At 36.1% G+C, this 14,735-nt stretch overlaps 1 protein-coding gene across 1 annotated transcript; it reads right to left on the bottom strand.

The window, feature by feature from the left end:
• Positions 1-3,879: 3,879 nt before the first annotated feature.
• Positions 3,880-14,527, bottom strand: LOC134878327 (splicing factor U2AF 65 kDa subunit-like). Its single transcript, XM_063904287.1, is given in 13 exon segments — positions 3,880-4,878; positions 5,638-5,880; positions 6,181-6,267; positions 6,337-6,459; positions 7,498-7,515; positions 7,517-7,588; positions 9,046-9,125; positions 9,560-9,698; positions 10,415-10,531; positions 10,642-10,793; positions 11,733-11,836; positions 12,506-12,680; positions 14,372-14,527. Coding segments are annotated over 13 exon segments (1,491 nt in total). The 5' UTR covers positions 14,421-14,527; the 3' UTR covers positions 3,880-4,746.
• Positions 14,528-14,735: the final 208 nt, after the last annotated feature.

Here is a 14,735-nt window from a genome sequence, read left to right as displayed (position 1 = left end):
GTAACTAACATTTAACGGTATTAGGTGTTTAAATACATATGCGTACACTTGATATTCATTTTTCTAGGTGGCTAAAATACTTTTTTGCCTCTGCCCCATTATCAGCAGGTCATAGCTTATCGTCCTGCTGGTACTCCTGTTTCTCCAAAATGCAACTATGGCTTTGCGCTTTAAACAACCACAAACAAATCCAAACTATCCCTTTAATGTAGTTTTGCGGTGCCTAAGTATGACCAATGGAGGGCAGGGAAGGCTGATTAATGAACTGAGGCCATTGACATACTATCACTCCTGGTAAAACTATTTTAACAAGTTTGTGGACGGAAGTGAAGAAAACATTTTTAGTAATTATTGTTATTTGTTAAACATGCATCCACAGCTACAACTAAACATAAATCCTCATTACTAGTAATATTTTTCAAAACAAAAAGCTGCTATTCTAAAACAACACATAATGTAAGTATGAGGAGTATGTTATATTTTTCCACATCCAAAGCAAATTTAGACAAGTAGTATTTATGGTTTTTTTTAACACAGTGTTATTACGGAATAAAATTAAGTTGTTAATAAAAAGACAATAAAGGGACATCTGTGATAAAACAATTAGGGATTTGAATACATATGTATAAATTCCACATATAAATAGATAGCTGGTTATAAATACAGAAATAACCAGTTATAACTGATCCAATCATTATGCACAAAAAAGGATTCCCTCAGACAGACGGATGGAAGCATTTATTGAAGGCAATGGCAGTGGCTGGATTTGTACAAAATTAAAATGTTTTTAAATTCTCTGTCATTCATAAACATATAAAACAGTGGCTTTTATTATCTGTCAATATGTATTGCACAAAAACATAATGTGTTAACTCATCCCAAAATCAGACAAATCATTTTTGGATGTTTGCGCTTGCACTTTTCAAGCAGATAAAAGTTATTTCATAATAAATTAATGCTTTAATTGGAGAACTTTTCTTTGATAGTTCAAACAAAGATTGCATGTTTTTGAAAGAAGTCATTCAGTTTGCGTTCTACAAAACCTAAAAGTGCATTTATTAACAAACACACATTTGCCTTTTTTTTATTTGGGCTAACTGAAGCTGTTTACCAATTTACTTTTCTTTAAGTCATATTTTACACAAATGGTGCTCAATTTAAGACACAAGTGAACAAAAGACACTTTCAATTTTTACCTCATTACCTTCACAATATCTTTTAAAAAGAAGTATAGTTAGGGCTGTACCGAATGCAATCTTTAAAAAAAAATGTAAATGTAAATGTAAAGCTTCTATTGAGGTCTCAATATATTTTTGTCATATTTTATTACATCACCGACCTGAAAAAGCAAGGACAATTTTGATGTTTTTCTTATAAATTGCATTTAGTTTAATAACAAATAATTGAATTAATCAAAACAGCTTACCCAGTACCACACTTTGTGTGCAGCAGACTTTTTTTTTGGACCAAAGTAAAAAAGTTGATCTTGAAATTTGTTAAACACAAAAAAATATGGATTGAAGCAGAGCATTTGGTTGGATAACATTTTTTTTTTTGTGTCAGAAGCAATCCAATGCAGCCACTACTGGAATCAATTCAACGCTGAGTTAAATAATATTTATTTTTATCTGAATTAAAAGACATTGGACAAAAACAAGAGGCTTTGCAGCATTCAAATGTTAATTTAAAATTTGAATGTAGCATTTTAGATAAAGCTTTGAACTGCTCGGTACAGCCCTACATTTGATATATGTAAGCAGTGCAGGTAATAGAATTGTATATGTTGAATGATTAATATATGACGTATAGACGAAAATATTCCTTTTCCAAAAACAAATAGAACCTTCTTTTTCTCTCCCAACAAACATTTAGGATGTTTTTTTCAAATCTAAAACAGTGAAATGAATGTTTGTGCTCAGTAGGAAAATCTAAACATTTGACTGTTTTTTTCTCATATAGTGCATACTCCATAAGACAGCTACTCTGGCATCGTCAGGCAGTATTAGCTAAGGTAAGATACATGTCACATTCATTCTACTACAAATGTAATGGATATTGCTAGGGGTGTCACGAGAACAGATACTTAGGTACCAAGTTGATGCAAACATTTTGATAGTATGGAGTACTTTTTCTACAGAAATGCAGGTATTGTTGAAAGAGGTGTTCAGCACATTGCTAGCCAAGGCCAAATCTGTGCTAAATTTGGAAGAACAATTAGTTAATGTGAGCTGTTAGCAGCCAGTTAAGCGTGGGAGCCATAGAGTTAAACTAAGATGAGTGCATGTTTTATTAAGTATATACAGTGGGGCAAAAAAGTATTTAGTCAGCCACCAATTGTGCAAGTTCTCCCATTTAAAAAGATGAGAGATGCCTGTAATTTTCATCATAGGTACACTTCAACTATGAGAGACAGAATGGGGGAAACAATCCAGGAAATCACATTGTAGGATTTTTAATGAATTAATTGGTAAATTCCTCGGTAAAATAAGTATTTGGTCACCTACAAACAAGCAAGATTTCTGGCTCTCACAGACCTGTAACTTCTTCTTTAAGAGGCTCCTCTGTCCTCCACTCGTTACCTGTATTAATGGCACCTTTTTGAACTCGTTATCAGTATAAAAGACACCTGTCCACAACCTCAAACAGTCATACTCCAAACTCCACTATGGCCAAGACCAAAGAGCTGTCAAAGGAGACCAGAGACAAAATTGTAGACCTGCACCAGGCTGGGAAAACTGAATCTGCAATAGGTAAGCAGCTTGGTGTGAAGAAATCAACTGTGGGAGCAATTATTAGAAAATGGAAGACATACAAGACCACTGCTAATCTCCCTCGATCTGGGGCTCCACGCAAGATCTCACCCCGTGGGGTCAAAATGATCACAAGAACGGTGAGCAAAAATCCCAGAACCACACGGGGGGACCTAGTGAATTACCTGCAGAGAGATGGGACCAAAGTAACAGAGGCTACCATCAGTAACACACTACGCCGCCAGGGACTTAAATCCTGCAGTTCCAGACGTGTCCCCCTGCTTAAGCCAGTACATGTCCAGGCCCGTCTGAAGTTTGCTAGAGGGCATTTGGATGATCCAGAAGAGGATTGGGAGAATGTCATATGGTCAGATGAAACCAAAATAGAACTTTTTGGTAAAAACTCAACTCGTCGTGTTTGGAGGAGAAAGAATGCAGAGTTGCATCCAAAGAACACCATACCTACTGTGAAGCATGGGGGTGGAAACATCATGCTTTGGGGCTGTTTTTCTGCAAAGGGACCAGGACGACTGATCCGTGTAAAGGAAAGAATGAATGGGGCCATGTATCGTGAGATTTTGAGTGAAAACCTCCTTCCATCAGCAAGGGCACTGAAGATGAAGCGTGGCTGGGTCTTTCAGCATGACAATGATCCCAAACACACCGCCAGGGCAACGAAGGAGTGGCTTCGTAAGAAGCATTTCAAGGTCCTGGAGTGGCCTAGCCAGTCTCCAGATCTCAACCCCATAGAAAATCTTTGGAGGGAGTTGAAAGTCTGTGTTGCCCAGCGACAGCCCCAAAACATCACTGCTTTAGAGGAGATCTGCATGGAGGAATGGGCCAAAATACCAGCAACAGTGTGTGGAAACCTTGTGAAGACTTACAGAAAAGGTTTGACCTCTGTCATTGCCAACAAAGGGTATATAACAAAGTATTGAGATGAACTTTTGTTATTGACCAAATACTTATTTTCCACAATCATTTGAAAATAAATTCATTAAAAATCCTACAATGTGATTTCCTGGATTTTTTTTTTCTCATTCTGTCTCTCATAGTTGAAGTGTACCTATGATAAAAATTACAGGCCTCTCTCATCTTTTTAAATGGGAGAACTTGCACAATTGGTGGCTGACTAAATACTTTTTTGCCCCACTGTATATAATATAAATCAGCGAAGGTAACTCATATCGGAATTTTCAGAAAAGATCTTTCAAAATGTTGTTTTTCATATTTGTATTTAGAGCCTCTACTGGGACATGTCTCCATGCTTTAATGTTCAAAAAGCTCTTTATTGTTCTCATACTGTCTATGCTGCAGCACCTCTTTTCACCCTCTGTCTGAAACCAGAGCCCAGTCTGCTCTGATTGGTTAGATGGCCAGCTGTTCTGATTGGTCAACCACATGGTGATGTGTCAATGTGTCAAATGTGACATATAGTATGCTAGCCAATATAAGCGTGTCAGTGATACATAGATGTGTCACTATGTAACGGAAGGAAACAAAGGAGTCCAATGAAGGTGTTTATGTTGCGTTCAAAAAAAGTAAAATGTTCATTTGGATGAAAAAATTGAAGAAATATAGTTTTACAGCAATATCAAACATATATTAGAGAGGGAATTATGAGTTACTTTTAAAATCTGTATGAAAACGGGGATAAAGGAGTTTATGTTAAAGTAAATCATATGTTTTTATTTAGTTTTAGACTTTTGTAACATATTAGTATTGAGAATTGTGGAATTTCATTGGTATTGTTATCTACTACAAAATATCTGGCATCGTGACATCTCTAGAGACTGCAGTATTTTTTTAATTCACTCAGTTCAGTTCTGTATGGGTGTTGAAGCTAAAGCTAGGAGTTAGATATTCGGTGAAGAAATACACTCTGCAGTCCAGTTGTTAAGTAGAAGATCTAATAAAATAAGTATTTTCTTCGGTAAAGAAACCGCCCGAACAGAATTCTCCTTTCACAAACAGACAGGAGGACTCTCCTGTGCTTTCAGAACTCGTGTCTGTGATACATGTCCGGATCGTAGTATTTGGTAACTACCACTCTGTTGGCAAACTTGCGGCCGGTGAGGGCTTGCATGGCTTTCTGACAGTCTGCAGCAGAAACATACTCCACAAAGATCTGGAGAGAAAGATGAGATTTAGTTTATATGTGTAAATCAGGAGCTTCCTTACATGTTTGGTGAGTTCATTAAACATGTGGGTGTGTCCACAAATAATAAATCTCTGTAAAACGTACAAGAAAATGGTAAGAAATACATAAATATGCCTAAAACCTGAAATAAATAAGTAAGGAAATGAGCACTTAAGTACTGTTGCTTTGGTCTGAATCTATGAGAAAACCATGCCCTATTCATTCCAAAAAAAACTGATATAGATAAATAAATAGGGGAAATAAATGTAACATTATTAAATAAAATTCCAATAAAATATATGTTGTTGTTTTCAAAATATATTTATTTTTTATATTTGTTTTTATTAAACTATCTTGACTAATTTAAATTATACTTTGAATTTTTATTTAGTTTTTATTATTGCCCCTTTTGTTTTGGGGATTTATTTAACAGCCATATTAATACATTTCATAGTGATATTTTTGAATGCATTTATTTATTTATTAATGATTACAATATTACTGTACACACAGAAGAACCCCTTTAACAGAGCTCTGATGCATTAGGATCACATGACAAAAATATGGATACGTTTGTAAATTAAAAGCAAAGACATTGAGTTGTCGGATTGAAGGAGATAACCTATACTGTGATTTGCCAGACCACAATGAGGCAGGAAGAAATCTATGTGCTGGCTTTGTGAAAATAAATAAACGTAACTGGTACAACAATCAGTGTTTCAGAGGTAGTAAAGTCTAAACTATTACCTTTCCACAGCCAGGAACCTCCACCCCATCGACTGGTCTGGGGATCTCGATGGAGCGCACGCTGCCGTACTTGCAGCACTCTTCGCGGATGTCTTCCAGGATCTCCTCGTAGTCGTCGTCGTCCACCAGCTCCTCAGGCATCACCATGTTGAGAAGGCACAGCACCTCCGTGGGCAGGCCAGAGTTCTGCAGCCTCTGCAGCCCGGGGACCTGCAGCGTCACCGGGGTCTCGATGATGGAGGTCTGGAGGAGCCGCAAACACATTTTATATATCACTAAACAAACAATATAGCATGTTTTCTGGTATTTCAATTCAAGTAAGTAGTCTATATATTTGCAATTTCCACATGTGAATTACATACTGAGAGGTTTTACATAACAGTTTTAATTGAAGTATAGTAAAGTGGAATGTAAATGAATATAGGGTTGGGCTATGCTGTGATAGTAATATACTGTTCTGATAATAAGTATTGTATATTACCCTAATTCAGCCCATCTAATCTCAATCAGGGCCTAAAGAAGGTAAAAAGTTCAATGACTCACAGGATTTGCGTTTTTAGCTCCCACACTCGCTCTTTGGACGATCAGCTTTTTGTCTCCCAGTTGCATCCCATTGAGCCCAGCAACTGCCTGACAGAGAAAACACACACCTTAAAACACCGCTTTTTATAATCCCGACACATAGAAACGTATCCTTACCTGATCAGTAGCGCTGATATCGACATATTCGCAAAAGGCGTAACCCTTAGACAGCGATGTGGCGCTGTCCTTCACCAGATTGAACGCTTTGAGAGGCCCGAACGATGTCAGGAGCTCCTTCACCTGCAAAGAAGATAGCAAGATGACTGATCATTCATAGAGAACATTCAGAAAGTGATCCAACTGACACCTAAAAATGTCACACTACAATGTAATAATGTGTACAGTAAAGTAGATTTTACATTGCATTAAAATGTTCAGGTCTTGAGATTTCAAGAGCATTAGGATCCCCATTAGCATTAGCAACAGCTATTCTTCCTGGGGTCCAAACACACACAGTCAAATACACACATATACACACTATAGCCACAAGAACACAACAAACCAAAACAGCTCAGTACACTGAATTAACCAAAAAGGTCTGACTGTGAATACCTCAAGAAATAATACATCACAGAAAATGGTGCAAATTAAATCAAAAGTGATCTTCATTACACTTAATTTAATTGCATTTTACCAGCTACAGGCACATCACTTGGACAATACGCAAATAATGCGTGAAATGGATAACATTTATCTCATATTACAATTAGTTTTTCTCCCGGAAAATGTTGAAAGGTAACAGGAAATTTATTTTATTGAGATTAAACTATTACTTTTTCCAGTTTCAGGCAAATAAATCACAACATTTGGACAATATGCACATTTTGTCGAAAGAGCTATAATTATTATTTCATAATCATAGTTGGTTTTTTTATGCAAAACGGTGCAAGATTAATCAAGAATGATTTTAAATAAATTAACTTTCATTGTATTTTATCAAGCTAAAGGCAAATTAGTTTACAACGTTTGGTCAATATGTAAATTATATAAAAAAGCTGTAAAATTGCCATATTAAAATTATCTTAAAAAGATATCTTTGTTATAGATTCAAAATATTGACTGACATTCTGCCAGCTACAGACAAATTAGATCATAACACTAAGAAAACGTGTTTTCTTACCTTTACATTAAACGCTGAATAAACCCACCCTCCTCGCACAAAACTAATGATTAACCCCCATTATCCCCGGTTCCTAAACGCGCTCCAAATGCATGATGGGAGACAGGAAGTAGCCTGCTGGCAGGGAGTGTATCCTGTGAGGACCAGGATGTCTTTACTTGCCTTGTGTTACATGTTGGCATGGCAGCAGTAGATGAGAACTACTGAACAAATTATGAGCGCAGACTTAACGATCTTACAGGCCCCTAGCTGGGGACAAAGTGGGGGAACAAAAAATGAAAGAGCTGTGAGTATCAACGCAGTGGCAAGAGACTGCAAGAGTTAGATAAAAAATATAAGTCAAGAATATACATCGGTCACATGAAAGCTAGTTAGAGTAAAAGAGACAATTAAAATCACTAGGAGATTTTAACTTGTCGGCTCAGCTGAGAGCAAAATGGAGCTGTGAAAATGTGAAGTCCTTCAAAGTATGAGAAGTCTACATTTTTATTTTAGCTTTTTACACTGTCAAAGGAAAGGTCCACGCAGATATCTATGCTTTAAAAAAATGACATGGCACATTTCTGTTCAGGCTACCCGTTTTTAAATCTGCCTGTTCTCCACCTTACATTCCAAAACTGCAATATTTGTATTTTATTTTGTACTGTCATTTTATTGTACTTGGTTTTTTGTATACTGTTTGAACAGGGGCTTGTAGAATTAATCAATAATGGCTGAAATAAACATTTACATTTTTTGTTGATTAATCTAACAGAAAAAACGATTATGCTATTAATCGATTACATATTTGGTCTCTAAAATGTAAGAAAAAATTATTTAAAAAAGAGCCATTACAGTTTGAAAAATGAAATAATCACGGTAGGTGTTGAGCTGTATTTTGATTTAAATTATTGAATAGTCAAACACAATTTTTAATTTTATTTTATGCTTTTATTTTGAAGGCATGTTTGGGCACTGGGTGATAAGGGCACCTGGTGTAATTGTATATACTGGAGACAGGTGGTGGTGGGAGTAGAGCACTAGTAGGCACATTTTTTTTACCAGGGTGATCCAGGCCAGAAAGGAAATTCACAGGAAAGGCTCAGGGTAATGAATCACTAGGAAGCTGTGTTCATTGTATTTTGGATCATGGAGATAAATGAACAAAATGGAGATTGTTGTCTGGACTTGCTTGAAGTTTATTTTTATATGATTTTGGCTGCCGCAGTAGGTGCAATTAATCATCCAAAAAATCTAGAAAAAAAGGTGGACTTTTTCTTTGACAATGTGGAGTCATTGGCAACATTGAGGCAAATATATATATGAGTTTATCAGCCTTTTGTGTAAATATACTGGACTTTACTTACCTTTGTTAAATCAGTGTGCTTAACATGAGAAAGGTATAAGCAGTTTACTTTGTCACAAAAAGCCATCTTACATGCTAATTATAGAGAATTTGTCCATTGTGAATATTTATATTACACATACATATTTACAATTACACGTCATTTGATATGAACCTACTTATGATTGACTATGATGATTTTTAGGGGATTATTTCCTGGGGTCATGTTCCGTTTCTGGCCACAACAATGTGGTGGGATTTGATGTGATAAGGAAGCGTATGACATATTCTGTTCATGTTAAGTGTGACAAACAAAAGCCTCAGCAAGTGAGAGAATAAGGAAACACGATTGCGTCTGTTCAATCTGTTTTCAGTTAAATACCTGATCATCGTTAAGGTAGTTGGGCAGGCCTCCTATAAACAGTTTGTGGGGAGAGTCGGGCACCACTGTGGAGACAACGCCTACAGAGAACCAAACAACCACAAAATACATTTATTACATCAGAAAACAAAATAAGAGATTACATTTCAGATTTTGTTAAAGGGGCCTTATTCTGCTCATTTTCTGGTTTATATTTGTATTTTGTTCCTTTACTGGGACATGTCTCCATGCTTTAATGTTCAAAAAGGTCTTTATTCTCCTCATACTGCCTGTGCTGCAGATCATTTTTTCACCCTCTGTCTGAAACCAGAGCCCAGTCTGCTCTGATTGGTTAGCTGGCTGGCTCTGTTGTGAGGGTAAGCTGCCTAGAGATGTCCCGCCCCGTATGGTGTGTTCACACCGGACTAGGAGTGACGATTTGCATCGATTTACTCACGCAAGTTTGACCGTAGCATCTTAAAATTATCACGAGGCATATTTTCACATTACTTACTTAATTTACCCGGTAACACACCTGGGACGTGGAAAGCCGGCTGCTCTGAGATTCCAGGTAGAGGCCGGTAGTCATGAGGTCGTCTGATCTTCAGTGATTGACCCTGAAAAATGATCCCATCGAAAGCCATCGCCTGTGTCGTCTCATCTACAGACCGGAACTGGGAAAGGAAAATCATTTGATACTGGCACATCTGGCAGACTATTCACTTTTCTTATCATAAAATCATGTGATGATAAGAAGCTTTTTAAGAAAATAAACTTAAGTTACGTTTCTTTGTGTGGAGAATGTTTAATGATCTGGCTTTATTATTCCATTGGAGACATTTTTTAAGTTTAACTGCTGTTCACTATGTCTGCTCTTTGTTTCAATTATTATTTTGTCTGCATTTCTTGTACATAAATACGTTTCCTTATTCTAGTGTTTTACAGACCCAAATGTTCCCGTTACATTGATATATAACAATGGGGGTAAACAATTTCAATATTGAATATATCATATATTTCAGTCCCATTAATAGTAATTTAAAAATATACAAAAAGTGCTAACACAATGAAATCTGTAGTAATGTGTGAAACAAAGACAAAAAGGACACAATAACTTTGATATACTGCTGGAACTAAATTTTCACATGTTCTAGTGATAATAGAAATAATAGATACTAGATATTCAATAACTACGTTTAGAAAATACACAAAAAACTGTGAGACTATACCGTCTTAAAGTTGCGGTGTGATCTAAACTTTAACGTCTCTTTCCTTTGATTTAGTGATTTTTTAAAATAAATCCATATCTTTAAATCTAGTAAATGTACAACTTCTTGTCATTGTTTTTACCTACAATGAACTTAATATGTCAAAAATGTGCAACACGTACCTCTAGGAAAGCGAAGTTTTTATCCTGATTGATCTGCACAGCCAGGACCGGGTTGGTCGGGGCTTGTGAGAGGCCGGCCAGTCTCATCTGAGCGTTGAAGAACTCGGCCATGGACTCCTGAGGAGGAAGACAACAAACAGCATGGCTGCAAACAACATGGACATATCAGTGCTTGGTGTAAAAGTCACACAGGAATCAGGAAGTCAAAGAAACAATAGACACCTTACCTCAGTTATTCCAAACGGAATATTTCCTACATAGAGGCGTCTGGCCTGTCTCGTCATCTGGCTGCCAACGATGGGCACTTGCGTTGGAGCTACAGCCAAGCCGCTGCAGGTGGACGTCGCCAGTAGAGCGATAGTTGGTATCTGCCCGGCCGCTGAGGGATGGAGTACATGAGAAACTTCAGCTACACAATTCTTAACTCCAGCAAAGTCTTCTCTGTCTGTAAATAAATATTCAAGTTGTTGGTTTTTCAACCAGTGTTTCAAACTATTTTAAGACTATTTATGTACTTGCTGGTCATTTCTACCCCCAAAAACCCCCACAGAATCCTAAATTATGTAAATTTGAAAGATAATGAATATAAATAAAATGCAAATAAACTATCACTTAACAAAATCTCTGAATAATTTAAACGCTTAAGATAACTGAGAGCTAGTTTAAAATTGTGAAACATTTTAAGGATTATTTTTTCAAATCATGGTCGCACCACATTTATTAATTTAAATCATCCAAATAAGAATTTGAATATGAATGTATGCATACACAACCATTTTTATGTGGAAGAAATGTAAATAGATGTTCTTATTTGTTGTATTTTAAAACTGGCCTGTTGGAAATATTTTGACATCATTGACCCATCTTCAATATTTGCAATAATGTAATTATCATTATATTAATTTTGTTTATGAATATAGAGGGTGGCTTTGTAATGGAAATATAAGAACTTGAGTGCAACATGGAAGAAGTTAGATTAATGGGTTTAGTCACTCGCACAGTTTTTATTCTTTGTCGTTTTAACTTTTAGTCATTGCAGTGTTCCCTGGATATGAAGACAACTTTGATACTGAAGAAAACTGAAACAGAGTTTATTGCGCAGGTTCTAAAGGAACAAAACACCTTTTTTTTCTTGTTCTAATCATATTTACTTATTAAACACTACAGTATTTGCTGGGACATTGACATCTTGACATTTGGATAATTTCAACCTCTTTTGGAAGAGGAACTAGCCATGTTCAGGTCTGGATAAAGGCTGTAAAATATCATTGCTCCTTGAAGTTGTAGATTAAGTCTTGAAAAAGAATATGATAACTACCTTGCATAGCTTTATATTGCATTGGTGTGATGTGTTCAAAGCCAGGAGGAGGCACGTCCCAATATTTGCAGGTCCTTTTCTTCCTGGTTCTCCTTGGGGAGTGGCTGCAGAGACACGGCAAAATAAAAGCTTAAGCACTATGTTCACAGAGAGAGGTGTGTGTCTAACAAAAAAGCTTGAGTAAACAGGAGTAGAGTGAATAATGGACTAGCTTGAGTAAAAGTATTACTATCACACAATAAAAATGTTTTGTAAAAAATAAAAGTACTGAACTGAAAAAGTAAGTAGAAGTATTTAAGTCTAATCAGGAATACTAAGAGATATATATATATATATATATATATATGATATCAAGAGATTATTATTCAGGGCCGGTCAGGTCACACGGTTCCGAATCTCAACGTTATTATGAATACAGAAAAAATAACTTAAAAGGGAAAACAGTGAATCCTCATATTTCTGAGGAGCTGGATTCACTACAGGTGTTTTTGTATTAAAATCGTCATTTGAAATAGCTGCTTATTATTTATAGTTTTAGTTGTTTGATCAACTCATCGCTTCAAATGTGTTTTGTGTGCAAACATATCAAGCAAAATGTACCTACATTTTATTGATTTTGCAAACTTAAAACCTAACTTATGAGGAAAAATACCTCACTTTTAATGAGTTGCCCAGCCCTTCGTATGTATTTCTGTATGTGGCCCTCTGTGAAAAAACCTTGGAAACCCCTGCTTTACAGCTTGTTTGGGATTCTGCAGCTCCCTCCTACTGACCTGTGCTTCTTGTGGTCCCGGGACGAGCTCCGGCGATCGCGGCTCTTGCGCTCTCGGCTCCGGCTCCTCTTCTCTCGGCTGCGACTCCCTCTGTCTTTGCTCCAGCTGCGATGCTTATCACCTCGGCCGGTAGAGCCACTGCGGCTCCTTTTTTTGTGCTTTTCTCTTTCTCTCTCTGTGCAGCAGCAAGCAATAATTGTTATACATCTGGCAAAATACACACCTGATAATAGTGCATGTAGAAGAGCTGAGAAGATCAATTGATTCATCCACTGACAGAAAAATACTAACTAAAAATCGTGATAATCCTTCTCTGGAGACGTATTAGGGCCACTGAAGTTTAAAAAATATGTAATTACAGAGCCAGGGATTGAGGTAATATTCAGAGAAATTATGTTTTTGCAATTTAATTATTTTGATTAAAGACTTTTTTCACGCAAATGTAAGACACAAGAATCATTAGGGAATATTCAAGTTTAATCCTACATTTATATCTTTTTTCCAGTTATCTGTAGTTCATGTTTGAAGATTTTCTTTGTTGTTTTTATTGCAAATGTACATATTTATAATCTTAGAGAATTTCCAAGTAATTGTTCTTGTAAATGTACCACTTTATTCTTGTTCCAGATTGTTCTTTTTAAATATTGTCCCCCTCCATCAGCTCTGTGATTTATTTATTGTTTTCTTGCAATATATGGTACGGTTTATGCATTGTTGTTGTTGTTGTTGTTGTTGTTGTTGTTGTTGTTATTATTATTATTATTATTATTATTAAGCTTCTCCCTTGTGATTTACGCAGAGCTGGACTAAATACATTGAATTAGAAAATCTTGATCTGAAAATTTCCAATTTCTGCTACTTTATACTTTTCTCCACGAAATCTCAGAGGATATTCCACTACATGTATTCAACAGCCATGGGGACTTTATTAATATGGGCAATGCATATTTTGAAGTTACCATGGGGTCAACATAAGTATAATAAAGCTATAATTTGGGATTTCTTCAAGTCCAGTCATTCTTTCTTTATTTCTCCTTGTGGGACAACAGATAGAATATTATCATCTTGTGCACATGACATTGAAGAGAAGAATATTCCTTCACCTTGAAATGTAGGCTATTTAACACTTATCTACACTCTACATTGAAGTATTGCTACTAATATTAAAGTGAAACATATGAGTACATCTTCTGCTTGTTCAAGTGATGTGACCACGAATATATTCTTTTGGATAAATCAAAAATAATTTCTTATAAAAAATTATATGTATCCGTTAAACATCTGACATGTTATTTATTATTTTGTTTAATGAAAACAAATCTGACATGGTATTTATTTATTAATCAAACCTTGAATCAAAATTGAATTTAATGTCGGGCTTGTTGGCTTGCCATCATAAATCAGGTGTGAGATTTTGTAATACATGTTATTAATAATGTGATAAAACAAATAATGGTTGCCGAATGAAACAGCACAACAAAATTGTTTACAGAAAGTTAAACAAAGTTAATTCTACAAGTACCTTTCTTTACAAGAGAGGATAATCATTTAAAAGGTGAAATAATGTAATGGAGTTTCGCGTGCAGTTTCGCAGGTAAGTTCTCAGCGAAACCAGACTCCTTTCAGTGATGTAACTCAATTTACCAAAGGCGGTGGCTTTAGGATGAGGATGAGATTACTGGCATCATGAAGATACATGTTAGTTATGCTAACATAAATAAGCCGAGTCACGTTGTTGGAAAAGTACACTCTAAAGTTGCTGTCAGGTCAGGTCATTCATTCATTAAATGACTTACGAGTGCTAACGTTCTGCACTATGCTAGCTTGAGGACCAAATTGGGGCACAGACGGACCGTTAGTTCTTACCCTGTCGATTTTCGCTCAGCTGTTTCTCAAATTCCTCGAAATCCGACATTGTAACGGTTGTCACGGTGTATAAAAATATATTGCAGGCCCGCTCTGTCTGAGTTGGACTATTCACTAACCAGCCCGCTCAGTGTCAGTGCAGCAAAACCACTGAAGTATCCCAGGTGTCAAACTAGAGCTAGTGTATACAAACTACATCCGGTTACAACCTTCAAAATAAAATGTATTCTTTGACTCATTTGGTCCATGCCTGTTATTTGTTCATCGGTATAAAAACATTCAAAAGCATTTTACAATGAAGAAAACAGAAGGAATTTAGCAAAGGAAAAAAAGAATTACCATAACGAGAAAAAAATACATTGAA

Source organism: Eleginops maclovinus, chromosome 16 (assembly GCF_036324505.1).
Source record: "Eleginops maclovinus isolate JMC-PN-2008 ecotype Puerto Natales chromosome 16, JC_Emac_rtc_rv5, whole genome shotgun sequence".
In the NCBI taxonomy this organism is placed as follows: Eukaryota; Metazoa; Chordata; class Actinopteri; order Perciformes; family Eleginopidae; genus Eleginops; species Eleginops maclovinus.
Note: the sequence above shows the minus strand (reverse complement) of the source record. Positions and strands in the feature narration are given on the sequence as shown.